General features: G+C 48.3%; 2 protein-coding genes across 5 annotated transcripts in view; one reads left to right on the plus strand and one right to left on the minus strand.

Annotated features, from left to right (window-relative positions):
- Positions 1-1385: 1385 nt before the first annotated feature.
- On the plus strand, positions 1386-27908 carry LOC101009233 (chymotrypsin-like elastase family member 2B). Of its 2 annotated transcripts, none has more exons than XM_031664618.1 (8): positions 1386-1688; positions 1979-2067; positions 7195-7292; positions 8370-8498; positions 9341-9477; positions 12296-12441; positions 13674-13826; positions 27762-27908. In XM_031664618.1, exons 1-8 carry the CDS (start codon positions 1649-1651, stop codon positions 27822-27824), a joined length of 855 nt encoding a protein of 284 aa, XP_031520478.1. In that variant the 5' UTR covers positions 1386-1648; the 3' UTR covers positions 27825-27908. The 2 variants fall into 2 exon arrangements, with proteins under 2 accessions (XP_031520478.1, XP_031520479.1); XM_031664619.1 differs by lacking the exon at positions 27762-27908 and adding an exon at positions 17989-18094.
- Positions 4961-27909, minus strand: part of CASP9 (caspase 9) — a 43969-nt gene continuing 21020 nt past the window's right edge. The window contains exons 7-10 of one of the 3 annotated variants that reach the window (XM_031664616.1): positions 21593-21772; positions 20521-20630; positions 19563-19657; positions 4961-5013 (exon numbers count right to left, since the gene is read on the minus strand). In XM_031664616.1, coding sequence (XP_031520476.1) covers positions 19565-19657; positions 20521-20630; positions 21593-21772 — 383 coding nt within the window. In that variant the 3' untranslated portion in view covers positions 4961-5013; positions 19563-19564. The other 2 variants (XM_003891163.3, XM_017957458.3) reach the window with 2 other exon arrangements.

Raw genomic sequence — 27909 nt, forward strand, 5'->3', positions numbered from 1 at the left:
AGAGTAGCTGGAGCCACATATGTGTGCCACCATGCCTGGCTAACTTTTTTTAAAGAAAAATTTTGTAGTGCACAGGGACTGGGTGGGGGTCTCACTCATGTTTCTAGGCTGGTCCTTTTTTTTAAGACTGAGTCTCTCACTCTGTTGCTCCAGCTAGGAGTGCAGTGGCCTGATCTCAGCTCTCACAATGCGTCCCTGCCTCCAGGTTCAAGTGATTATCCTGTCTCCAGCCTGCCGTAGTAGCTGGGACTATAGGCAGGTACCACTGCCAATTACAGGCGTGAGCCAGTGCACCTGGTCTTTTTTCTTTCTTTTTTTTTTTTTGAGATGGAGTCTTGCTCTTGTCACCCAGGCGAGAGTTCAATGGTGCAATCTTGGTTCACTGCAACTTCTGCACTCTGTTCAAGTGATTCTCCTGCCTCAGGTTCCCCTTGGTAGCTGGGATTACAGGTGCGTCAACACGCCTGGCTATTTTTCATTTTGCAGAGACAGGTTTTGCAGTGTCGACTGGGCTGGTCTCAAACTCCTGGCCTCAGGTGATCCGCCAGCCTCAGCCTCCAAAAGTTCTGGGATTATAGGAGTGAACCACTGTGCCTGGCCATCAAGTGCATTTTGATCCACCCTGAGGCAGATCCCACATATACAATTACGCCCTGCCGCTGATGGGCTCTAGGACTTTGGGTAAGACCCCAGCTTGGCACAGCACTGTGTTCTGGCGGGTCAGAACAGGCTTTCTCAGCCTCAGCACCATTGACATCCGGGGCAGGGCAAGTCCTATTGCCCAGTGCATTGTTGGATGTCTAGCAGCATCTCTGCTGTCTGCCCGCTGGATGCCAATAACATCAACCCCAGCCATGACACCAACAATGTCTCCAGATGTTGTCAAACGTCTCCTGGTGACTGAACCAGCCCCACTGAGAAATACCGCCTTAGAACGCTGTGGGTTCAGCATGCCGCCTTCATCTTTTCATTGAAAACACAACTCCTGGCGCGGTGGCTCAGCCTGGAATCCCAGCACTTTGGGAGGCCGAGGCAAGCAGATCACTTGAGGCCAGGAGTTCAAGACCAGCCTGGCCCACATGATGAGACCCCCATCACTACTAAAAATACAAAAATTAGCCAGGAATGGTGGCACACACCTGCAATCCCAGCTGCTAGGGAGACTGAGGCAGGGGAATTGCTTGAACCCAGGAGGCAGAGGTTGCAGTGAGCTGAGATCACGCCACTGCACTCCAGCCTGGGTGACAGGGCAAGACTCTGTCTCAGAAAGAAAAAAAAAAAAAAGAAAGAAAGAACACACACAACTCCTCTCCTCAGTCTTACTCAGGGAAGAAAAAAAAAATACAAAACACAACTCCACGGACCAACAATTAGTATTTTTCTTCCTTCCCTAACACACAACATAATCCCTTCAAAACAGATGGAACCCATGTTCCAATATCTACCCTTGGCCTCTTTTCAAAGAATTTCTAGGGTGACAGCTGGGACGAAATGGGAAAAAAAAATATTTGGACACAAGCTCTTTTTTCCACTGGGCTTTGAGAAAATCCCCATCTTGCGTGCTCCCAGTGTATCTCTCACTGATAAGTTCCTCATAAAACCAGGGCCTTCTCCAGGGCCACGCTGACAGAACTCCCACGGACACACCATGATTAGGACCCTGCTGCTGTCCGCTTTGGTGGCTGGAGGTAAACCCTGTCACCCAGAGCCACTGGTTTCCCATCCCCTGGTGTGGCTGGAATGGGATCTTCCTGTCCTCCCCTCTCGCCCCCACCCAACCCCCACTGCATTCAGACCTATAGTCATAAGAAAACTGGAATGGAGTTTCAAAGTACTGGAGCAAAGAGCAGGATTCTATGACCTCTTGGGATCCTTCTAGAAGAAGGGTTTTCTATTTGGGAGTTCAGAACGCAGCAAGTGTAGTTTACATTGTGTGGGTCGCTGCTTCTTGCACTCAAGTCCCTTTCTCTTTTCATAGCCCTCAGTTGTGGGGTCCCCAGTTACCCGCCTGATATGTCTAGGATGTATGGTGGTGAAGAAGCGAGGCCCAACAGCTGGCCCTGGCAGGTGAGTTGACCACACTGTACTTACCCCCATCCCTGCCCCATTCCCTTTACATCCCCGCTTTGCCCTTCCACCATGGGGTCTACTGTGCTGGCAAAGTAGATGGGACTCAGAGAGCAGCACAGGCAACTTCACCAGTAAGATACATTTCCGGCTGGGCGCAGTGGCTCATGCCTGTTATCCCAGCACTTTGGGAGGCCATGGTGGGCAGATCACCTGAAGTCAGGAGTTTGAGACCAGCCTGGGCAACGTGGTGAAACCCTGTCCCTACTAATAATACAAAATTAGCCAAGCGCAGTGGCGCATGCCTGTAATTCCAGCAACTTGGGAGGCTGAGGCAGGAGAAACACTTGAACCCGAGAGGCAGAAGTTGTAGTGAGATGAGATTGCACCCCTGCACTCCAGCCTGAATAACAAACAGAGACTCCATCTCAAAAAAAAAAAAAAAAAAGATACATTTCTGTGGCCTTGGCCAACCTTGGGAGTGGAGGGAGAGGTGCCTCCTCCAACTGCAGTAAGGAGCTGTCCCCTCCCCACTTCCTATACACAAATTTACAACTATAGTCTTATTCTGTTAACCAATCAGAGGCTTGCTTTCAAGACTACCTATGCAAATATTCCTTGCTTTAAGGAACCAATCAGTGCTATTTATACAGATTAATCTTTACAGGCAAATCAATGTTACCAGGGAAAATGTTTCTTAAGTTAATATAATAGTGATATTAAGACTAAACTGCCCAGTTGGGCACAGGCACAAATTACTAAGATGTGTTAATTGTGGGAATTTCAAAAGAATTGTATAAAGTTTTCATTGACGCAAACAAATATAGTAAAATCTCATTTATCTGATGTAATTGGGACTGAGAATTGCAAAGTTGGTCATAAAGAAATTATTTTAAATCATATATGCTGTAAACATTTTATTTTAGACTATGTAAACAATTTTTTGAGTTCTTAACTGTCTTTTTCATATAAACCACGCCCCATAATATCTCATCTGCAAGTCCATTTCTTTAAAGCAGAGCAGTGACTTTGAGACGTTCACAAAGCAATCTGAGTTATGAGCCCATCCCGACTTTTATGACTTTTCCCCCCAATCTTTCCATTTTCTCACAGACACTAATTCAAGAGCAATTTTTTAGGAATCATGGTGATTCAGTCTCTTCCAAGCATTTAACTTTGTTTCACAACTCTCTTTCTGAACTCATATTTCAGAATATTTGGTTACATATTTAATCAAATTTCATTATTGCAAACATAATTGATATAAACTGCTTTAGGAGCAAACCCAGCTGAATCAGGATGAGTTTCTAACTTAAGTAGGAGGAGCAATTAGCAGCCCACTAGCCTTGAGCATTCAGAGTGACCCATGCAGCAGTCACTGTGTCTACAGAGGCCAGCGTTCATTCATCTGCTCCTTAAGAGACTGTCAATGATAGGCCAGGCACGGTGGCTCACACCTGTAATCCCAGCACTTTGGGAGGCCGAAGTGGGTGGATCACTTGAGGTCAGCAGTTCAAGACCAGCCTGGCCAACATGGTGAAACTCTGTCTCTACTAAAATTACAAAAATTAGCCAGGCATGATTGCAGGCACCTGTAATCCCAGCTACTCGGGAGGCTGAGGCATATATAGATGTGTGTGTGTGTGTGTGTGTGTGTGTGTGTGTGTATATATATATATTTTTTTTTTTTTTTTGGTTAGACAGAGTTTCGCTTTTGTTGCCCAGGCTGGAGTGCAATGGCACAATCTCGGCTCACCGCAACGTCTGCCTCCCAGGTTCAAGCGATTCTCCTACCTCAGTCTCTAGAGTAGCTGGTATTACGGGCATGCGCCACCATGCCCACCTAATTTTGTATTTTTAGTACAGACAGGGTTTCTCCATGTTGGTCAGGCTGGTCTCAAACTCCTGACCTCAGGTGATCTACCTGCCTTGGTCTCCCAAAGTGCTGGGATTATAGGCGTGAACCACCACACCTGGCCAACAGGAATAATATTTTAATGCAATTTTCTTTTTTGGGGGGGTGTGGGGGAGAGGCAGTATCTTACTCTGTCACCCAGGCTGGAGTGCAGTGGCGCAATCTCAGCTAACTGCAACCTCCACCTTTCAGGTTCAAGCGATTCTCCTGCCTCAGCCTCTTGAGTACCTGGGATTAGAGATGTGTGCCACTACATCAGCTGATTTTTTTTGTATTTTAGTAGAGATAGGGTTTCACCATGTTGGCCAGGCTGGTCTCAAACTCCTGACCTAAGGTGATCCACCTGCCTCGGCCTCCCAAAGTGCTGGAATTACAGGTGTGAGCCACGGCACCAGCCAGCTATCGTAATTACAGTATTAATCACCCTGAGAGCCCTGCACAGTGGCTTATGTTCCGCGTTTCCAGAGAAGGCAACTGGGACTTGGAAAGGTTACAGAATTGCCCAAAGGCACTGAGTTAGCCTGGGGGGGAATGAGGATTCAAATTTGGTTCAGTGCATGTTCTTTTAGCTATACTTTGCTGGCCACAAACAATACGTATTACATGGACTAAATTTCACATCTGTAGGATGGTTTCTGCACATTTTTAAATTGGGGTGGGGAGTAGATACTTTTAAGTGTCTTTTTTCCCTCGGTCCAATTTTAAACATCTTTTTTATTTTTTATTTATTTATTTTTTTTTTTTTTTTGAGACGGAGTCTCGCTCTGTCGCCCAGGCTGGAGTGCAGTGGCCGGATCTCGGCTCACTGCAAGCTCCGCCTCCCGGGTTCACGCCATTCTCCTGCCTCAGCCTCCGGAGTAGCTGGGACTACAGGCGCCCGCCACCACGCCCGGCTAGTTTTTTTTGTATCTTTTAGTAGAGACGGGGTTTCATCGTGTTAGCCAGGATGGTCTCGATCTCCTGACCTCGTGATCCGCCCGTCTCGGCCTCCCAAAGTGCTGGGATTACAGGCTTGAGCCACCGCGCCCGGCCTAAACATCTTTTTTAAAGCCAGTTCATCTAACGCCCCTTAATGTCACAAAAATGAGAAATGCCCAGTGGCTAATTAAAAACAAGGATGTGGCTGGGCACAGTGGTTCATGCATGTAATCCCAACACTTTGGGAGGCTGAGGCAGGTGGATCACCTGAAGTCAGGAGTTGGAGATCAGCCTGGCCAACATGGTGAAACCGCGACTCTATTAAAAGTACAAAAACCAGCAGGGCATGGTGGCAGGCACCCATAATCCCAGCTAGTGGGGAGGCTGAGGCAGGAGAATGGCTTGAATCTGGGAGGCAGAGGTTGCAGTGAGCCGAGATTGTGCCACTGCACTCCAGCCTGGGCAACAGAGGGAGACTCCATCTCAAAAAATAAAACAAAATAAATTAAAGTAGAAGAGACAATAAACAACTGAAAGGGCAAACTAATAACACACCAGAAAACGAAAGATACTATGAAGAGTAAAGCAGAGCCAGGGGAAAGAGACAAGGCTGTCTGTGTGTGCATATGTACATGAGTGTGCATGTCTGTATGTGCACACTGCTTGCAACAGCATGGTCATAGAAGACCTCATGGAGAAGGTAATCTTGAGCAGAGACCTACAGGAAGTGAAGGAAAGAGCTACACCGATATTTGCGAGAATATTCCAGGCAGGAGGAAGAGCCAGTGCAAAGGCCCTGAGGCAGAAGTGGGTTTGGTGTATTTGCGGAACTGCGTGGAAGTCAGTGTGGCTGGAGGAGAGAAGAGTGGGAGCCTACGGGGTCAGAGAGGCCACAGAGGGCCTAGTAGGTCATCAGATAGTTTTAACTTTTGCAAACCATAAAGGGGGAGAAAATGTGGGTGGGAGTGGGGAGAAGAGACTAGAGACTAGAGTGATCATCAAGAAGAGAGGATGATTGGGACATGCAGTTGAGGTAGTGACCAAGGGGTAGCAACCATTCCACAAATTCTCAAGGTAGAGCTGACAGGACGTCCCCTGTGGAGATGGCCTCACTCTGTCACCCAGGCTGAGCACAGTGCAATGGCAGCTCACTGCAACCTAGACTTCCCAGGATCAAGCAATCCTCCCATCTCAGCCTCCTGAGTAGCTGCAACTACAGGCATGCACCACCACACCCAGTGGCTAATTTTGGGGTATTTTTCTGTAGAGACAGTGTATTAATCCGTTCTCACACTGCTAAGAAAGACATACCTGAGACTGGGTAATTTATAAAGGAAAGAGATTTAATTGACTCACAGCTCAGCATGGTTGGGGAGGCCTCAGGAAACTTACAATCATGGCAGAAGGGGAAGGAAACACATCCTTCTTCACATGGTGGCAGCAGGGAGCAGTGCTGAGCAAAAGGGGGAAAGGCCCATTATAAAACCATCAGATCATGGCCGGGCACGGTGGCTCATGCCTGTAATCCCAGCACTTTGGGAGGCCGAGGTGGGCAGATCACAAGGTCAGGAGATGGAGAACACGGTGAAACCCCATCTCTACTAAAAATACAAAAAATTAACCGGGTGCGGTGTTGGGCACCTGTAGTCCCAGCTACTCAGGAGGCTGAGGGAGGAGAATGGCATGAACCCAGGAGGTGGAGCTTGCAGTGAGCTGAGATCGCACCACTGCACTCCAGCCTGGGCGACAGAGCAAGACTCTGTCTCAAATACATACATACATACATACATACATAAAACCATCAGATCTTGTGAGAACTCACTCACTATCACGAAAACAGCATGAGGACAGCATGGGGGTAACCACACTCATGATTCAATTACCTCTCACCAGGCCCCTCCCCCAACCTATGGGGATTATGGGAGCTACAATTCAGGATGAGATTTGGGTGGGGACACAGCCAAACCTTATCAGATGGGGTTTCACCACGTTGCCCAGGCTGGTCTCAAACTCCTGGGCTCAACGCAACCTCCTGCCTTGGCCTCCCAAAGTGTTAGGATTATAGTCATGAGCCACTGTGCCTGGCCTGAGTTTTTTTTACTATAGATTGCATTAACATGTTTTTTTATCTTGACGTCTGAGGTTTTGGGTGCCTCCTTAAGTTGTGCACCTGAGGTGAGTGCCTCACTCCCCCTTACCCTTGTCCCAGCCCTGTTCTTGGGAAACTGGAGTGCAGGGAGACCGTGCTCTTTCAAACCCAGCCACAGCCACAGAGCTCCTGTGCTTCTCCCCAGGTCTCCCTGCAGTATAGCTCCAATGGCCAGTGGTACCACACCTGTGGAGGGTCCCTGATAGCCAACAACTGGGTCCTGACGGCCGCCCACTGCATCAGGTAACTGCCATTCCCTGGGCGCTTGGCCTGCTCACCAGCCAGTGCTCATTTCTGAGCTGGGGGCTCAAATGGCCTGCACTATGCTACATAAAGGAATCTTGCAAATAACCACTAGCCTGGCTGAGACACAAGCTGTAGTCAATCAATGGTTCAGTGTGTTGGCCCACCCATGGGTCATTTCATGGCATGAATGGAGTGTCCCGTGCCAGGCAGGCACTGAGGGAGGATGAAGAGGAGGGGAAGGCCCAATCTCTGCCCACTTGGGGAAATGACGTGTGACCTCTGGATCTGGAATTGGGTTCCCTTGAACAACTTAACTGACTTCTCAAAGTTTCAATACCATCACCTGCAGAAAATGGAGTAACAGAATTTAATGTGGATTCAGTAACTGATTTGCTAAAGTGCCTGGCACTTTATTAAGTGCTCAATGAAAGCTAATTCTGAGTTGCAGACAAATTATAAAGGCCCACAAGGTTCTGCAGTGTTACTCACTTAGCCTCTTCTTTGTCTGTGACCTCTGCTCATCACAGCTGGAACTCACTGGAGTTTCTGCTGGGTCAGTGTGACTCCCTACAAGGAGTGATCCCTTCTCCCACCTAATTTATAATAAGCTCTGTGAAATGATGGGGAAACTAATAGATGCCTACAGTCAGGAGTCCTGGCTTCTAGTTCTGGTTTCTCACTAATGGTGGGACTCTGGGCCAGTTACACCTGTCTGGGCCTCAGTTTCCCCATCTGAAAATGAAAGGTTGAAAATTTCCTTGAGGCCAAATGACTCCTGTTTTCTCTGTGTTCATCTCATTCCCTCCATAATATTATAAAGTCTGTGTTATTACAACATTTATTTTATATTGTAGTTTATAGTTAGTATAGTAACAATTACTATATGATCATAGTTCTTATGTTATATACTTTAGGCTCTATTATAACTAACTGATTGTCCCAGGGGAGGAAAGATCCCCAAGCCCAAGCCCCAACTAGTGGCTCATGCAGCAGCCAGTTACTAGGGTCTATCCCAACACTGTCCAAAGCCAGGCCTCTGGAGGTGACCCTCTCCCTGGGCCCCCTTTCTCCCAGCTCCTCCAGGACCTACCGCGTGGTGCTGGGACGGCACAACCTCTACACTGCAGAGTCCGGCTCGCTGGCCGTCAGTGTCTCTAAGACTGTGGTGCACCAGGACTGGAACTCCGACCAGGTCTCCAAAGGGTTCGTTTCTGTCTGGGTGCACTTGAGGGTGAGGTTGTCAGGGAACAGATGGGGGTCTCACAGAGGCAAGGGTCTCAACTCCACCACACTCACTCTGCTTTTTCTATAGGGAAGAGAAAGGAACTCTGGCCTCTTAGAGGTGGAACCAGCTCCAAAGCTGTCTGGGGTGGGGATGTGACCTGGGGAGGGAGAAGCAAAGACTGCCAGAGTGACCTGGGTTTGCTGCCAATTAAGTCTGCAGGGCCCCTGTCCACTGAGCATGTATCTACTTCATGACAAGTCCTGGGGACACAGGGACAGTGCTGTCAACCCTGTGACTGTCCCCAGAGTAGGACACAACCTCTCCTGCCTTGCCCCTTTCAACAAGGCCCTCTGCATTTTCTTTGTGTGTGTGTGTGTGTGTGTCAGAGTCTCGCTCTGTCGCAGAGACTGAAGCGCAGTGGCGCAATCTCGGCTCATTGCAAGCTCTGCCTCCTGGGTTCATGCCATTCTCCTGCCTCAGCCTCCTGAGTAGCTGGGACTACAGGTGCCCGCCACCACCATGCCCAGCTAATTTTTTGTATTTTCAGTAGAGATGGGGTTTCACTGTGTTAGCCAGGATGGTCTCGATCTGCTGACCCCGTGATCTGCTTGCCTCAGTCTCCCAAAGTGCTGGGATTACAGGCGTCAGCCACCGTACCAGGCCGCCCGTCTGCATTTTCAAACATGCCCTGGGGCCCTGCCACTTAGAGCAAGCTGGGGTAATGTACAGGGAACGATGACAAGGTCTCAGAGCCCTCCAAAGCCCTACAGGGCAGGAAAAGTCAACCCTGTCCTCATGCTCTGCCTCTGCACTGACCCAGGAATGATATTGCCCTGCTCAAACTGGCTAACCCCATCTCCCTCACCGACAAGATCCAGCTGGCCTGCCTCCCTCCTGCTGGCACCATTCTACCCAACAAGTACCCCTGCTACGTCACTGGCTGGGGAAATCTGCAAAGTAAGTGGGAGCCAGGAGTCCCCAGGCCTGGGAGGGAAGGGAGGTGATGTCACCCCTGTCTGGCCAGAGCCTCTCACCTGTCATCCCAGGGTGTGTGGCTGCCTGGGAGAGACGGGATGGCATAGGCTGATGCCTGCCTGGGTTCAAATGTCAGCTCTCCTACTTCATGACTGTGACACCTTGGGCACATTACTAGGTCTCTCCATGCAGCACTTTTATCATATGTAAAATGCAAATAATTGGCTGGGCGCCGTGGCTCACGCCTGTAATCCTAGCACTTTGGGAGACCAAGGCGAGTGGATGACTTGAGGTCAGGAGTTTGAGAGCAGCCTGGCCAACATGGTGAAACCCCATCTCTACTAAAAATATAAAAAACTCACCAGGTGTGGTGGTGTGCACCTGTAGTCCCAGCTACTTGGGATCCTGAGGCACGAGAATCGTTTGAACCTGGGAGGCGGAGGGTGCAGTAAGCCAAGATTGCGCCACTGCACTCCAGCCTGGGGAACAGAGTGAGACTCCATTTAAAAAAAAAAAAAAAAAACAGCATAATAATAGCAGCTACATCACAGAGTTGTTAAGAGGACTAAAGGAGATAATCCACAGGAAGCCTGGAGACCAGTGCCTGGCATGTGGTAGGTGCTGTGTGTTAGTTGTTGTCACTGTCCCTATGATGGAAAGAAAGTTGCAGAGATCATGTGACATCTTCTGTGTGGCCCAAGGCTAGAGATCAGAACGGCATTTCCTCTGTGACCTGAGGCCTCTGGAGTTCCACAAAGGCCCCTGGAGCCCTCATCAGACCCTCCGTGCCCCATGGCAAAAGCTGTCCCCTGTGCCATTCGGTCTTGCTGCTCAGAACCTGGCTGAGGGCGGGTCTCCTTTGACATAGACTCCAAGGCGCAGAGATCCAATGACTGTAGCCACCAAGAGGAACAGAGTTCCCGCCCTTCTTGTGAAATCACCAGAGGTTTGGAAGATTCTAGGAAGGGATGAGTGATAATGACCTTATGACCATAACGACATTATGAGTGATAATGACATTATGACATTTCTTCCTAATGACATAAACACATAAGTATAATGACATGTTTTTCCAGGGGTACATCCACATACATACCCTCCAATAAATCCCCATTGCCCTCTTGACTGGGTTATCTGTAAACACAAGGACACATGAAATCCTGCGGTGAGCGGTGGTGGAAGAGGCATTTCATGGTTATTAAGATAGAAGCACAACCACCTGTTCGTTTCTCCAGACAACCCTGGGGCAGATGCAGTTCATCTGAGACATTGAGAGCAGGGAGGCATCCAAATGCTTGGCTTTTAGGCCCAGCTCTGTCGGTCACGGTGAAACCTTGGGCAAGCCACTTCTGAACCTCAGTCTCCTCATCTGTAAAATGGAAACACGGTTGGTGAAGACCAAAAGAGGTGAAAGGTGAAAATGCATTAGACATTGCAAAATGTTATACAAGTGTTAATTACTTATAAATTAGAGTGATCTTAAGCAAAAACCTTTTTCTTTTTTTTTCTTTGAGACAGAGCCTTGTTCTGTCACCCAGGCTGGAGTGCAGTGTGCAATCTCGGCTCACTGCAACCTTTGCCTCCCACAGATTCAACCGATTCTCCTGCCTCAGCCTCCTGAGTAGCTGGGATTACAGACACCATGCCCAGCTAATTTCTATATTTTACTAGAGATGAGGTTTCATCATGTTGGCCAGGCTGGTCTCAAACTCCTGACCGCAAGTGATCCACCTGCCTTGGCCTCCTAAACTGCTAGGATTACAGGGTGAACTACCATGCCCGGCTAATGCCTAACTTCCCTTGGCTTCAATCGCAAGTGAAAAATTATGTTAATATCATCCTTGCCACTCATAGCAGTAGTAACAGTAATGGAGGGGATGGTGGCTGTGTCATTGGGGGCCATTATGAAAGCCCTCTCTTCACCACACCAGCATATTTTTCCCAAGGAGGGGGCTCTAACTGCCAGGAGGCTCACTTTCTTATTTCAGGTAAGTGACAGAAAACCAGGGAACTAGCTCAACAAAAAAAATAAGGGAAATTGTTATAAGAATTTAAAAGTTTCAACCCGGCCGGGCGCAGTGGCTCAAGCCTGTAATCCCAGCACTTTGGGAGGCCGAGACGGGCGGATCACGAGGTCAGGAGATCAAGACCATCCTGGCTAACCCGGTGAAACCCCGTCTCTACTAAAAAATACAAAAACTAGCCGGGCGAGGGTGGCAGGCGCCTCAGTCCCAGCTACTCGGGAGGCTGAGGCAGGAGAACGGTGTGTGGAACCCGGAGGCGGAGCCAGGCAGCCGAGATCTGGCCACTGTACTCCAGCCTGGGCTTATTGGTGAGTGAAACCCGCCTCAAAAAGTTTCAACCCACGGGCAGAGAGGCAGCCAAAGTCACTGTGAACAGGCTAGAATCAGGGCCATCTGAAGAAACTCAGGAAACACTCAGTTAGAAATTTCTTTCTTTGTGGGTCTACTTCATTCTTCTGCACACAGAAGAAAATGTCAGCCTTTGACAAGGACTTCCCAGATTTGCCTCCTCCACAACCGGAATCTCTCCATCCCCATCTCAAAATCCCAGGGGAGGGAGCTGATTGGCTTAGCTTGAGTCAGGTGTTCACTGCTGAAGCAATCACCAGTGGCCAGCACACTAACCAATCAACTGTGAAGAAACAGTATAGACAAACATGGCTGTTCCCCTGTTGCAATGGATGGAAGACAGTAACGGGAAACCCAGTAGGGGTCTGCCACTTCCTTTTTCTCAGGAGTCCCTACGTCCCTAATGCCTTCTCTCTGGTCTCATTCAGCCAACAGGGCTGTCCCTGATGACCTGCAGCAGGGCCGGTTGCTGGTTGTGGACTATGCCACCTGCTCCAGCCCCCGCTCTTGGGGCAGCACCGTGAAGACCAATATGATCTGCGCTGGGGGTGATGGCGTGATATGTACCTGCAACGTGAGTGCCAATAATCAGGGGCCCCGCTCCATGACAAAATGTGGCTGGGGATGGGAAGAGGCTATGGAAAACCATCCCTTGATAGGTCCATCCTCCCACCTCCTGGCAGAAGTACCCGGAAATGGTACCAGATGTATCAGAACTTGACCTTTGGCCAGGCACGGTGGCTCACGCCTATAATCCCAGCATTTTGGGAGGCCGAGGCAGGCAGATCACTTGAGGTCAGCAGTTTGAGACCAGCCTGGCCAACATGGTGAAACCCTGTCTCTACTAAAAATAAAAATTAGCCAGGCATGGTGGCGTGTACCTGTAGTCACAGCTACAATGGGAGGCTGAGGCAGGAGAATCACTTGAACCCAGAAGGCAGAGGTTGCAGCGAGCTGAGATGGTGCCACTGCACTCCAGCCTGGTTGACAGAGCGAAACTCAAAAAAAAAAAAAAAAAACCTGACCTTTTTTCATCTTAGTTCTTGTTCTTGTTTGTTCTTGTTTTGAGATTCTCCTTGTCGCGTCCACCCCTCTCACTGCTGGGAAGTCCTTCCCTGGGTCTCATCAAGGTCTCTCATAACTGTCATTCTGTATCCTTTCCTCTATGCTGGAAGGGAGCCAAAGGAAACTAATCCCTGGGTTGAATTACTCTCATCCATGGCACAGTGTGTCCCCTCCAGGTAGCTGCCATGGAAACCTTCCTGGAGACAGTGTCTTAACCACCAGGAATTGCTCTGTGTTGGACTTAGCAGTGAAGTGGGGATGGAATAGGAAGGAGATCCACACGCCCTTCAGATCACACTGTGCCCTACACACTCTGCCCACACAGACCACCCCATGCATGGGAAGACAGAGCCAGTGGGGAAGAGCCTGGCAGCTGAACTCTGGGATGTGGCCTCAGCTCCTTTACAAACTGCCTGTGCAACCTTGGGCAAGTCCCAACCTCTCAACTCTCCAGTTTCTTCTCTCCAGTGGCCTGGGGAGACTATGAATATTTACCTCATAGGATTTTGTGAGGATTAATGAGATAAGGCATAGAACCTGCTTAGCTCAGCTCTGGCCACACATGAAGAATAAGTGTTGGCTCTTGTTGGAATTATGGTACCATCTTGGGCTATGACCACAAGGGCTGCCTTCAGAGGACAGTGACCTGCAGCAGAACAATGGAAATGCATTGAGAACAATGGTTCCAAAGGGCAGCCCCTTCCTCTCCCTTTACCCTTCTATAACTCTGGCCTTCCTCAGGGAGACTCCGGCGGGCCGCTGAACTGTCAGGCAGCTGACGGCCGGTGGGAGGTGCATGGCATCGGCAGCCTCACGTCCGTCCTTGGCTGCAACTACTACTACATGCCCTCCATCTTCACACGGGTCTCCAACTATAATGACTGGATCAATTCGGTAAGAACCAGACCAGCCCTGAGCCCCAGGGCACTGCCCTGCTTACCTGGCCTTGGAGTGCCATGCCCAGCTGGCGACTGAGAACCCCCTCCTTCCTCTTGAGAGCTAGATGGGACCCCCTTGGAGAAGGCTGCAGACCTTGGCAACTGCTGGGCCCCCCATGGGTCCCCAAAATTTCTGTGTGGGTAAAGCTGAGTGAAAAGGAACATAGAGGGTGGCCTTGTCCAAAGAGGTTGAACACTGCTCAGGCATGTTAAGAGTGAGTTCCATGGCCGGGCGCTGTGGCTCAGGCCTGTAATCCCAGCACTTTGGGAGGCCGAGGCGGGCAGATCACGAGGTCAGGAGATTGAGACCATCATGGCTAACACGGTGAAACCCCGTCTCTACTAAAAATACAAAAAAAAGAAAAATAGCTGGGCATGGTGGCGGGTGCCTGTAGTCCCAGCTACTTGGGAGGCTGAGGCAGGCGAATGGCATGAACCCGGGAGGTGGAGCTTACAGTGAGCCGAGATCACGCCACTGCACTCCAGCATGGGTGACAGAGCAAGACTCTGTCTCAAAAAAAAAAAAAAAGAGTTCCATAGGAATGGTGATTTTATTTTTGTGTATCTGTGTGTGGCCCAGACTCCACCATCGAGTGCTATAAACAGGTATATATTTGCAAAACCCAAAACCTGATACTTTGAGACCCCCATAGCATTAATTATTGGAAATTAGTGCCCCTTAGGCATCTTCTAGCTATTCTGTAGGGTGACCAACCATCCTGGTTTGTGCAGGACTGAGAGGTTTTCCAGGATGCAGGACTTCCTGTTTTACACTGGGACCATCCCAGGCAAATAAAGCCGAGTTGGTCCCCTGTCTTGTAAATGTAAACTCAGAGAGCTGTCTGCTCTGAGCTTCCACACTAGCTCAAATTCTTTTTAACAATAAACACACATTTTTTTATAACAATAAGCATTAAAAATTATTCATTAAAAATAATAGGCCAGGTGTCGTGGCTCATACAAATGTAATCGCACACTTTGGGAGGCCAAGGAGGGAGGATTGCTTGAGCCCGGGAGTTCAAGAGCAGCCTGGGCAACATAGCAAGACTCTGTCTTTACAAAGATTTTTTTTTTTTTAATTAGGCATGGTGGTGCATGCCTGTAGTCTCAGCTACTTGGGAGGCTGAGGTGGAAGGATTTTTGGGCCCGAGAGGTGGAGGCTACAGTAAGCCAAGGTCACACCACTGCACTGCAGCCTGAGCGACATAGCAAGACCTTGTCTCTGAAAATAATAGTAATAATAGTTGGCATCAATATTAAGGAGCAGCCATGGATACACGCAGAAGTAGGCGAAAGCAGCCAGAACAGGAAACCCCGTCACAAGAAAAGGGTGCCCAGGAGAGGGCAGAGGAAGCACCATGCCTGGTAATAGAAGCTGGGGGAGAAGAGGCGGACACTCTGTGCCAATTAGGGACCACCTCAGTTTGCTCTTCTGTAAAATGGGACTTGAACTAGATCAGGACTTCTTCACATTGTTAGGCCCTAGAGCAAGAGGGAGTTATGGTATTTGTGGCAGAGCCCCCAAAGAAGGGGAAAGCTGGCATCTGACTTCACTAACTTTAATTTGCAGAGAAGTGTTACTTCTGCACTTATAAAACTAACTGACTTAACTGCACTTATAAAACTTCTGCACTTACAAAAGTAACTGACACTTATAAAACCAAATATGAAGCTGCAGCCATGAGCACGTGGTCACAGGAGGTAACTAAACTGTCAAAATAAGCAGGTGGCTGCTTCCAAGTGTTCCCACTGATTCTTGCCAGCTCCTTGTTCATTTGTCTGTCTGCTGGCATCTTTTTGCCAACAAGTGGTCACAGGCAGAGATTCCAGAAACGTTTGCTGGAGAAAAATGGAAAATCAAAAAGACAGTAGCCATTAATCATTAATTGGTTCTTTTTTATATATAAATTGGGAAAAACCCATCTGAGTCCACCTTTGGAGGCGCCACCCACACGTCAAAGGAGCCTGACCTGAGACTGACTGGATGAAAAGCTGCTTAGGGGCCTTTCCCAGCCAAATCCTGCTGTGGGAGTCAGCCCCAGCTGCTGTGGGAGTCACTGTGCAGCTGGTCCTGGCAGCAACCTGGGGGACCTGAAGCAGGGGCAATTGTCCCAATCTTTTTGTCCCAGCGTCAGCTGTTCCCAGCCACAGATATGCTATCAACAGAGCAGGCCAGATCCCAAAGCATGGCCAGATGGCAGCAGGGATCCACGGGGCAGCACGCCTCGCGAGGCAACTGGGCAGAGTCCCTGTATTCATGGAAGAGCCGTCAGGGCAGGCACAGATGCCCAGTAACAGGTTTCAGAACAGGGAGAGCCAAGCAACCAGCTGTCTCAGGGCTGCCCCCAGCGGAGGGGCTCGGGTGAGGGTCTTGCAGGCCCTGCAACCCAGGGACACACTGTGTGCAGCCTGGATTCACCAACCACTAGAGCCCTGGGGTGTTTGAGAGCACCTGCCTGGATAAACCCAGACAAGTGACAAGCCAAGGCCTGTGAAGTACAAGCAAAAAGAGCAGAGAAGCAGAGGAGACAAGTGGCCCGGGTATTCATCCTCTCAACAACCATTAAATGACAGTCACACATGAACTTCAGCAATCCTTAGCTTTTATTCTTTTTCCAGAAGGTAATACATACTGTGTAAAAATATTAAAACAATATGAGTATATCAAGTAAAATGTATCAAGATGTCCCCCCTCATTTTACATCTCCAATTACTCTCCAGAGGTAATCATTGTTTTTGTTTGTTTTCATACGGAGTCTCACTCTGTTGCCCAGGCTGGAGTACAGTGGCTTGATAGCTCACTGCAACCTCTGCCTCCCAGGTTCAAGCAATTCTCCTGCCTCAGCCTCCTAACTAGCTGAGATTACAGGCATGCACCAACATGCCCAGGTAATTTTTGTATTTTTAGTAGAAATGGGGTTTCACCATGTTTTAGCCAGGCTGATCTTGAACTCCTGAGCTCAGGTGATCTGCCCATCTCGCCTCCCAATGTGCTGGGATTACAAGCGCAGCCACCGTGTCTCTGCCAACTCATTGTTAAAAAGCTTTCTGTGTGGTCTTCTCAACTTATGCATATGTATCTATACATAGAGAGAAAGAGAGACACTGTCTTCTAAGCAAAAATAGGATCTGAGTCTTCATACTATTCTGCAGCTGTTTTTCACTTAACACCTTTATTATGGCTCTATGGCGTGAGTACACATTACATGTCATTCTTTCCTGAACAGCTAAATAAGTATTCCATAGTTTTAGTATAATGAATGAAGCTCTCATGTTTCCTATTTTTCACTCTTACATTGCACTAATCCCAACATAATTCTGCACACTGGTCTGGAGTATCTGTGCTGTAGCAGCTGGATCTCCCGCCGCTACAGCACTGGATCATGAAGTTGGCATATCAAAATGTTTAACAGGCCGGGCTGCGGTTCACACCTTCCAACCCGGGCATTTGGGAAGCTGAGCCAGGTAGATCACTCTTGAGGTCAGCAGTTTGAGACCAGCCTGGCCAACATGGTGAAACCCTGAATCTAGTAAAAATGCAAAAAAAAACCAGCCAGGCGTGGTGGTGCACACCTGTAATATCAGCTACTCAGGCTGAGGCAGGAGAATCGCTTGAACCTGGGAGGCAGAGGTTGCAGGGAGCCTAGATCGTGCCACTGCACTCCAGCCTGGGAAACAGAGTTAGACTGTCTCAAAGAAAAAAAAAAAAAGTTTAACAGATACTGATCAACAGTCTCCGGAAATAGTAATTGCCCCAACCATACTGCATAACTGCCTTGCAAACAGAAGTTTTGATTTGAGAAACAAATGAAATCTAAAATACGCCATCCACACATTTGGAATATAAGTTTTAGGGGGTTCAAAGGCCCCCTACCCTGAAGCCCACACAGGACTCCTGGCTAAGACCCCCTTTACAGGAAGACCCTAACAGGTCAATGAAAAGCTGTGATTGCATCTTTTTTCCGAAACGTCATCAGAACTCCTCAGGCAGGAGCTAGTGCAGTGTGGGCTGCCTGTGACTCACATGAGGAGCTTAGCCCAGGAGGACAGAGACAGGAAACTGCCACGCACAGCTCTGCAGTTAGGTGAACCTGACGATTTTCTTGTGTGTCCTGCAGGTGATTGCAAATAACTAACCAAAAGAAGTCCCCGGGACGGTTTCAGACTTGGAAAGGTCACAGAAGGAAAATAATATTATATAAAGTGACAACTATATAAATCACATCTTGATGAGGGTTTTATTATTATTTATTTAGCAATCCATCCTAACATCCAGGGCCCTAAAAACCAGAAATAGGTCAGGCTCAATGGCTCAAGCCTGTAACCCCTGCACTTTGCTGATCGCTTGAGTCCAGGAGTTCAAGACCAGCCTGAGTAACATGGCGTAACCCTGTCTCTACTAAAAATACAAAAATTAACTGGGAGAGGTAGTGCACACCTGTAGTCCCAGCTACTTAGGAGGCTGAGGTGGGAGGATCTCTTGAGCCCAGGAGGTCAAGACTGCAGGAAGCCAAGATCGCATCATTACACTCCAGCCTGGGTGACAGAGTAAGACCCTTTCTCCAACAACAACAACAAAAAAAAGCCCAAAAAACAACAAATAGGCTGGCATAAGGACAGCTTAAAAGACCTCAGGGTGGAGCAGCCCAACGTGTCACTATTGCACAGCACATTCACACTGCAGTCTGGGGGTGCTTCATGGGCCCCTCCCTATAATTATCTCTGGATAATTGTGTTCCCTTGGACAAGAGACCTAACCTCCCTGAGCACAGGGTTCTCACCCTTGTTCCCTTGTTGCCTTCCTGGGATGGAATAGGGATCAAGTGAAATGAGACATGAGGAAATGGGGCTGGGTGAGGTGGTGCAGCCTGTAGTTACAGCTACTTGGGAGGGTCACCGCAGCCCAGGAGTTTGAGACCAGCCTGGGCAACATAGTGAGAGCCCAGAAAAACATGGGGAAATGTTTTGAAAAAAGCAAAAGTCTCTTTTGTAAGGAAGAACAAAGAGTTGGAGCAAAATGAGGGAAGAAATAGGCAAAAGAGAGTCCATATTTGCCTTTTATTTTTTAGGATAATGCAATGTAGGAAAAATTAACTATTTTTAAAACTTCACTTAGAATTCACAGATTACAGCTGTTCAGGCTCTAGTAGGCCCCAGCTTGCTGATCTATGAGAGATACTGGTTTGTGTGTAGCCAAAAATCCCTACAGACCAGTGGTTGTCAGATGAGTAAAGTTTTATACCCCAGGACATATTTGGCAACACCTGAGAACATTTTTGTTTGGCACCACTCAGGGAGACGTGTCACTGGCATTGAGGCGAGGGACAGTGCTGAACATCCAGGACAGCCTCACAGCAAAGGGTGACCTGACCCCACAGGTCAGTAGTACAGAGGTTAATCCCTGCCCTAGAGAGAACACAGGGATCACGGGACAGTCACTAGCCCTGGACCAGCCACTGCTCAAGAGGCCACACACAATCCATGGCATTCATCTGTCCCTCTTCCTCCACTGTTCAGCACTTGTCGCCAATCTGGAAGCTGCTAAGAGCCTGTCTGTCACTGGCAGAGAAAGAGCAGACCCTGTGCCGGCTACAAAGTCCTTGAGTTGCAGGAAAGTCCAGGTCTCAGCCACTTTCAGGCCTGGGGCAGGAAGGCTTTGGGGTGCAAGATAAGGCAGGGTGAGGGGCCCTGGCCTTATGATGTTTTAAAGAAAAGCTTTTTCCGGAGGAAATTAAAGCAACCAGGCATCTGTTTATAAATCCCTTTCACCGAAACAGCATCAGCGACCTGTAAGACATGACCATGGAGAGCTCTGTGAGTTCAGTTCTCTGGACTGAAGGAACAATTCAAGAGGGGCTGGGGGGAATGTCCACTCAACCGACACCTTAAAAACAGCTCAAACTGCAGCCTCTTTGAGCAGGAGGGCTTAAAGAACACGCACCTCAACTTTACCTTTAAAAAACTCAAAATTCAAAATTTCCAAACTCATAAAGTTCAAATCAGACTGAACTATTTGCAAGGAGCAGGGAGTGGCCTCAGACCCGCGGCCCCTTCTCATGGCAGGAACACCTGGGCAGAGCAGCAGGGGCCCACACGCGCTGCTTCCCCAAGGCAGCCACAAGTCTATGGGACCCTCAGAGGAAGCAACTGTTCTGAGTGGGGTTTCCTTGGAGTAGGACTGGGCCTCTCAGGCCACCCTCAGGCCACCCTTTCCTATCTGTTTCCTCACTGGGGCCTCCTGAGAAGGAGATGTACCAGGAGGGGTTCATAATTCTTGAGGGTCAAGAGTAGAAGACTGCGTGATGGCCGCAGGGTATAGGCAGGGGCCCATGACCCGCCTTCAGGATCTGGACAGAGCCATCCCGTGCTGGCACCGAGGACCAGCTCCATCAGTGGAGGAGCAGGAGGTGTCAACCTGGGGACCTTGGAGGAGACAGGGAAGGCAACTCTTTGAATAAAGGGCAAATGTCACCACAGGCAGGAATGCCTCTCATAGAGACACAAAAGTACTGACTCCAAGGCTCAGAGGAGTCTACTACCTTTTACCCTTGATTTGGGCCTGCCCTGCTCACCCCCAATCCCCAGCCCCAGGAGAACACGCTGCCCCCCAGCAGCCTCCCCTCTCCTTTGCAGAGGAAGGCAGCACTCACCCTGAGCAGGAGGGACTGCAGGTCTTCAGAGTGAGCCCACTGCTCAAAGATGTTGTCCAGGGTCTCAATGTACCAGGAGCCACTCTTGGGGTCCCTCAGGGAGACAAAACCTTTGGAGGGAGAAGGACTGAACACTGCTGGAGAGCCACCCCCGCGCCCCGCCCCCCCGCCCAGCCACGTACGCAGGCTCGGGCGCCCTGCAGACCTTGACTCACGCATGCATCCAGCAGGAGCAGCCTGGCCCCTGAGGCTCTGCCCTAATCATGATCTTATTTCACCTCGTGACCATCTCCTGATTCTGGCTATGATTCCCGTTTTCCCAGCAAGGAAACGAAGGCTTGGAAAAGTGAAGTGACTCATCCAAGGCATAAGAAAGGAAGGAAACTGCCGGGCCCAGTGGCTCACACCTGTAATCCCAGCATTTTGGAAGGCCGAGGTGGGCAAATCACTTGAGGTCAGGAGTTCAAGACCAGCCTGGCCAACATGCTGAATCCCTGTCTCTACTAAAAATACAAAAATTAGCTGGGTGTGATGGTGCACGCCTGTAATCCCAGCTACTTAGGAGGCTGAGGCAGGAGAATTACTTCAACCTGGGAGGTGGAGGTTGCAGTGAGCTGAGATTGTGCCACTGCACTCCAGCCTGGGTGACAGAGCAAGACTCCGTCTCAAAAAAAAAAAAAAAAGGAAGGAAGGAAACTACCACCTGCTGCACCTACTATGTGCCACGTACTGTGCTCAGTGACGTGCCAGCCACCTTGTTTAATCGCCATGGCAACCCCTGAGGCACAATTCCTATTCCCTGCTAAAGATGCGAAGGCAGAGGCAGAGTCAGGCAGAGGAGAGGCAAGTGAGGCATAGGAACCCAAGGGCGCAGGCCTCCTTGCAGTGCACATCCTTGTCTGCTCAGCCTGAGCCAAGATTCAGAGAGGAGAAGTCAGTCATTCAGGGTCACAGAGGAGCAAGAGACAGAACCAGGACTCATACCCTGGTCTCTTCTCTCATCACACAGCTGCCTCTAGGGCAGACAGGAAGGCCCTCTGGCTGCAAGGGCGAGCCCTTCTGATGTGCTCACCCGGGAAAGTAGAGTAGGACACAAAGATGTCGCTGGGTGTGGGCAAACTAGATACAGCGTCCAGCTGGTCGAAGGTCCTCAAATCTTCCTGGAACGGGGTGGCGTCTGGCTCGGGGTTACTGCCAGAGGACTCGTCTTCAGGGGAGGTGGAGGCCACCTCAAACCCATGGTCTTTCTGCTCTGCAGGAAGCAGAAACAAACACACCTTGTCATTGAACTACACAGACAAGGATGGTTCAACATATGAAAGCTGGTGTCATACACTACATTAACAGTGTGAGGGGAAAATCAATCTTGGGTCCCCAGACTCATTAAGCCAAACGGAAAAGTCAAGCTGGGAACTGGGTCATGCAAACCCGCCTCCCCGTTTTGGTTCCTAAATAAGATGGCTACAAGATGAACAGCTACATACCTCCCTCAGATTTTGCCCACAAGGAAATTCCTGGTGAGCTTCAAGACAGCTGTCTGATAAAATTCACCATGGCAATGTAAATGGATAGCTTATCTTTACAGAGGCATCACCCCTCTGCCCACCTGGCACAAATGCATATCTGATTATTCCCCTGTCCCATCTGTCTTTGTTACCTTATGTAAACATGCAGGTTCCCTGCATTTTCCCCTGCCCTATGTTACCTTACGTAAAAATGCAAATTCACTGAGCCAGACAAAGGCATGAATGACTATTTTCCCTACCCTGCTCTTACATGAAAACTGTGTACTTCTCAATATCCCGCCCTTTCCCCTTTAAATTTGGAACTCTAAAATTCATGTTCAGAGAAAGGCATAGACCTGTCTCCTGGATGCGCGTCCTTAACTTTGGCAAAAGAAACTTCTTAAATTGACTGAGACCTGTCTCAGATTTTTGGGGTTCATAAGAGAGTGAAAAAAACCTTACATCATCATCTCAATTGATGCAGAAAAAGCACATGACAAAATTCAACAACCTTTCATGATAAAAACAGTCGACAAACTCAGAATAGAAGGAAACTACCTCAACATAATATAAAAGCCATATATGAAAAACCCACAGCAAACATTATACTCAATGGTGAAAGACTGAAACCTTTTTCTATAAGATCAGGAAGGTGGCAAGACTTCCTGCTTTTGCCACTTCTATTCAACATATTACTAGAGGTTTTCAATAGAGCAAGAAGGCAAGAAAAAGAAATAAAAGACATTCAAATTGGAAAGAAGGAGTAAAATTGTCTCTGTTCACAGATGGTATGATTTTATATGTAGAAAACCCTAAAGATTAAACACTATTAGAACAAATAAAATTAGCATATTAGCAGGATACAAAGCCAACCATAAAAAATATTTGCATTTCTGTACACTAACGATGAACAATCAGAAAACGAAATTACAAAAATGGTTCCATTGACAATAGCATCAAAAATAATAAAATAGTTAGCAATTAACTTAACCAAGATGAAAGACTTGTAAAATGAAAACTACAAAACATTGCTGAAAGAAATTAAAGAAGGCTGGACGCCATGGCTCACGCCTGTAATCACAACACTTTGGGAGGCTGAGGCAGGAGGATCCCTTGAGCCCAGGAGTTCCAGACCAAAAAAACCTCATCTCTACACATAATAAAAAATTTAGCCAGGTGCGGTGGCACATGCCTGTGGTCCCAGCTACTTGTGAGGCTGAGGTGGGAGAACCACTTGAGTCCAAGCAGTTGAGTCTGCACTATGCCATGATTGCGCCACTGCACTTCAGCCTGGGTGACAAAGCAAGACCCAGTCTCGAAAAAGAGCCAGCCGTGGTGGCTCACACCTGTAATCCCAGCACTTTGGGAGGCCAAGGCAGGCAGATCACCTGAGGTCAGGAGTTTGAAACAAGCCTGGCCAACATGGTAAAATCCCGTCTCTACTAAAAAATACAAAAATTACCCAGGCGTGGTGGTGGGCATCTGTAATCCCAGCTACTTGGGAGGCTGAGGCAGGAAAATCGCTTGAATCCAGGAGGCAGAGGTTGCAGTGAGTCAAGATCATGCCACTGCACTCCAGCCTGGGTAACAGAGCAAGACTCCATCTAAAAAAAAAAAGAAAGAAAAATAAAGAAGATATAAGCCAGGCACAGTGGCTCACTTTGGGAGGCCAAGGTGGGCGGATCACTAGGTCAGGAGATTGAAACTATCCTGACCAACGTGGTGAAACCCCATCTCTACTAAAAATACAAAAAAAAAGCTGGGCGTGGTGGCGTGTGCCTGTAATCCCAGCTACTCAGGAGGCTGAGGCAGGAGAATTGCTTGAACCAGGGAGTCAGAGGTTGCAGTGAGCTGAGATGGCACCATAGCACTCCAGTCTGACAACAGAGCAAGACTCCATCTCAAAAAAATAAAATAAAATAAAATAAAAATAAAAGATATAAATGGAAACATATGTTTATAGATTAGAAAACTTAAAGATGTCAATACTACCCAAAGCAATTTATAGATTAAATGCAATCCCTATCAAAACCCCAATGATGTTTTTTGCAGAAACAGAAAATCTATCCTAAAATTCACACGAGAATCTCAAGGGACCCCAAATAGACAAAACAATCTAGAAAAAGAACAAAATTGGAGGACTCATACATCCTGATTTCAAAACTTACTACAAAGCTACAGTAATCAAAACAGCATGGTACTGGCATAAAGACAGACACAGGTCAGTGTCATTGAATAGAGTCCAGACATATACCCGCACACACATGGTCAAATGAATTTTGAAAAGGGTGGCAGGACCATTCAGTGGGGAGAGGGCAGTGTTTTTTTTGTTTTGTTTTGGGGGATTTTTGTTTTTGATTTTTGAGACAGAGTCTCATTCTGCCACCCCGGTTGGAGTGCAGTGGTGCAATCACAGCTCACTGCAGCCTGTCAAGCAGCTGGGACTACAGGCGCCACCACACCCAGCTAATTTTTGTATTTTTTGTAGAGATAGGATCTTGCCATGTTGCCCAGGCTGGTCTCAAACTCTTGGGCTCAAGCAATCTGCCTTCCTTAGCCTCCCAAAGTGCTGGGATTACGGGCATTTTTTTTTTTTTTAAGAGACAGGTTTTTGCTATGTTGCCCAGATTGGAGTGAAGTGGCATGATCTTAGCTCGCTCCAGCATCAAACTCCTGAGCTCAAGCAATCATCCCCAAAAAATGGTTAAGATGGTAAATTTTATATTATGTGTATTTTGCCACGATTTTTTAAAAGCCATATAAAACTTGTCTTTTTTCAGAAATATAGTTGAGGAAACTGTCCACTATATCACACTCACTCACTCAAACCGTTTACTCAGGCTGTCAAGGTCACAGTGTCTCCTTTAAGACAACCAAGAGAAGAAATGTGTCTGGGGTCCCTACTCCTGACTTCTGTCTTACAAATACCAGTTATAAAACTATAGAACACCAGATTCCATGGATCTTGAAAGTGATCTTTTTTTTTGAGATGGAGTCTCGCTCTGTCTTCCAGGCTGGAGTGGGAGTGCAGTGGCGCGATCTCGGCTCACTGCAAGCTTCGCCTCCCGGGTTCAAGGTATTCTCCTGCCTCAGCCTCCCAAGTAGCTGAGACTACAGGTGCGTGCCACCACGCCTGGCTAATTTTTTGTATTTTTTAGTAGAGATGGGGTTTCACCGTGTTAGCCAGGATGGTCTTGATCTCCTGACCTCGTGATCTCCCCGCCTCGGCCTCCCAAAGTGCTGGGATTACAGGCATGAGCCACTGCGCCTGGCCAGTGATCTCATTTCCAATGGCGGCTGGAAAGCGTAAAAAATGCGCAGGCCACCTCTAGCAAGCAGATATCACTATTTCATTTTATGTAATTAGGCAACTGAGACTCAGATAAGTTAAGGGGTTCCCCCCCTAGACAGAGGCTGACTGGGACTTTGACCCACCTCATTTTTGAGTCTACTATTACCAATGGCTGGGATTTTTCCTGTTTCTTTACATCTGCAAAGTGATTTTCTCTCTAAAATCAGTCATTGTATACCTTACATTTTTAATTCACTTGTACTTTAGAGAACGTAGAAAGCTGCAGGACATCCTAGGATGTATTTTTGGAATCCAAACTTACTCTTACTTTTCTTCTCTCCTTGTGTTTCCTCTCTATTTTGTCCTAGTGTTATCATTTGTACTTCTTGCGCTATGGCAAATCCTTTTCTAGAATCAAAGAAGCCATCAGAAAAATACCAAATAGACACCAAGTCATGGGTAATGAAATCCATGGAGATCTTTACACCTTCTAATCCAGTAATTTCCTAAGAAAATAATTCAAATGCAGTCAAAAGCTTTCTGTACAAAGACACATGTGGTTGTGTGAGCCAAAAATTAGATATCACCTAAATGGCCAACATTAGGAAAATGGTTTAGGAAATTAGTGCATATCATGAAGACGGCCCATTATAAAGCCATCTGAGCTAGTGTTGATGAAGGCCATGGAAATCTGGGGAACTGCTTAAGGGATAATGTTAGCTGAGAAAAGCAGACTGTGCTTGTGTGCTGGCATCCAAAAGGAAGATGCAAAAATGAGACAGCTGTATTAGCTTATAACATTCTGAATTTTTTTTTAGGTTGTCATATTTTTTGTTTTTTCTATTTTAAAAATCTGTATTCCTTACATGGCACGGTGGCTCACACCTGTAATCCCAACACTTTGGGAGGGCTGAGGCAGGCGGATCACGAGGTCAGGAGATCGACCATCCTGGCTAACACGGTGAAACTCGCTCTCTACTAAAATGAAAAAATTAGCCGGGCGTGGTGGCGGCTTCAGTCCCAGCTACCGGGAGGCTGGAGGCAGGAGTAGTATGCGGAACCTGGGAGGCGGAACTTGCAGTGAGACGAGATTGCTTCACTGATTCCGCCCAGGATAGAGCGACTGCCTCAAAAAGTGCTAAAAATCAAATCAAATCTAGACTCCCCAAAGGCAATGCCAAAGTTTGGAAAACAGAGAGATCCTGGCACTTGTGCCCCAGTTACGGCTCGCCACAGAGCCACTGGAAGTGGAGACACTGAGGGAGGCCTTCCAGGATGAGGTCTCTGCAGTAGGGGCTCATGGTGGGTAAGGTGGGAGCACCGGAGGGCTAACAGAAAGAAGGCAGCCAACAAAGAGCTTCTGGTTAAAATATGTTGACACGCCAGTGCAGGTCGGCGGCAGGCAGATCAGCGTCAGAGACAGAGACCACTAACTGTGAGACTGGCTCTCTACTTCAAAAAAATAAAGAATTTTAAGTCAGTGGCGAGCACCTGTAAACCTGTCGGAGGCCGAGGAGATCGAGCGTGAACTCCGGAGGTAAGCAGCAGTGAGCCGAGATCGCCATCAGACTTCAGCTCGGCGACAGAGCAAGACCCGTGATCAAAAGTGTGTGTGTGTGGTGCGGTATATATATATATATACATATATATATATATATATCTAACTATGTATATACAATGTAGAACAAAAAGAGATAAATTTTTGAGATCTTGTCTTGCTCTGTCGCCCAGCTGGAGTGTAGTGGCACACCCTCGCTCACTGTAAGCTCACCTCCGGTTCACGCTCTATTCTTCTGCCTCAGCCTCCCGAGTAGCTGGGACTACAGGCTGCCTCGCCTCACTGGCACTCCGGCTAATTTTTTCTATTTTTAGTAGAGATCGGTTTCACCATGATCTCGGGATCTCCTGACCTTAGGATCCTCACCGCCTCCCAAAGTGCTGGGATTACAGGCGGACACCGGCACCGCCAAGAGATAAATTTTTAAAGCAATGAAGCTGGTAGGAGGGTCCAGAGGGTCCCCTGGGAAAACACTCCTGTAAAGGTGATCAGGATCCAGCCCCGATGCCATCAGGGAGAACGGTCCTGGTGAGAGAGACAGCAAGTGCTGGCTGAAACACAAGCAGGTTTGCATGGCTGGATCTATGTGACTGAGGGAGTCACGGTTCACCCAGAGGAGCTGGGGGCCCATCTGGCAGGGACAGAGGTGGTTCTGGCAACCCCATAATACTACCACCAAAATCTATTGACCTCTTACCCACAAAGCTCAGAACGACAATTGGCATTCTCCCAGCTGATGAGGGGCGCAGAATTCTGCCCCATATTTTTTTTGCCTCTCAACTATCCTGCTGCTTCTCATAGGGGCCCCCAGCCTGCAAAGCCCTTCACCCTGTGACAGCCATGTTTTTCTCTAGATTTCTGCCCACGCTCGTTGTTTTCTTGATAGAGATTCCGGAATCTGCCCCAGGTGTCTGGGAATGATGTGAAGCAGCACAGCAAGGAGTCCTGAGGCTGGGTCTGTCTGGCAGCCTGCAGGGGCGGGGGGATGCCTAAGCAGGGGATGCTGTAAGAATGGCCAGAGGAGACAGGGTGAG

The sequence above is a fragment of the Papio anubis genome, chromosome 1 (genome assembly GCF_008728515.1).
Source record: "Papio anubis isolate 15944 chromosome 1, Panubis1.0, whole genome shotgun sequence".
NCBI lineage: Eukaryota > Metazoa > Chordata > Mammalia > Primates > Cercopithecidae > Papio > Papio anubis.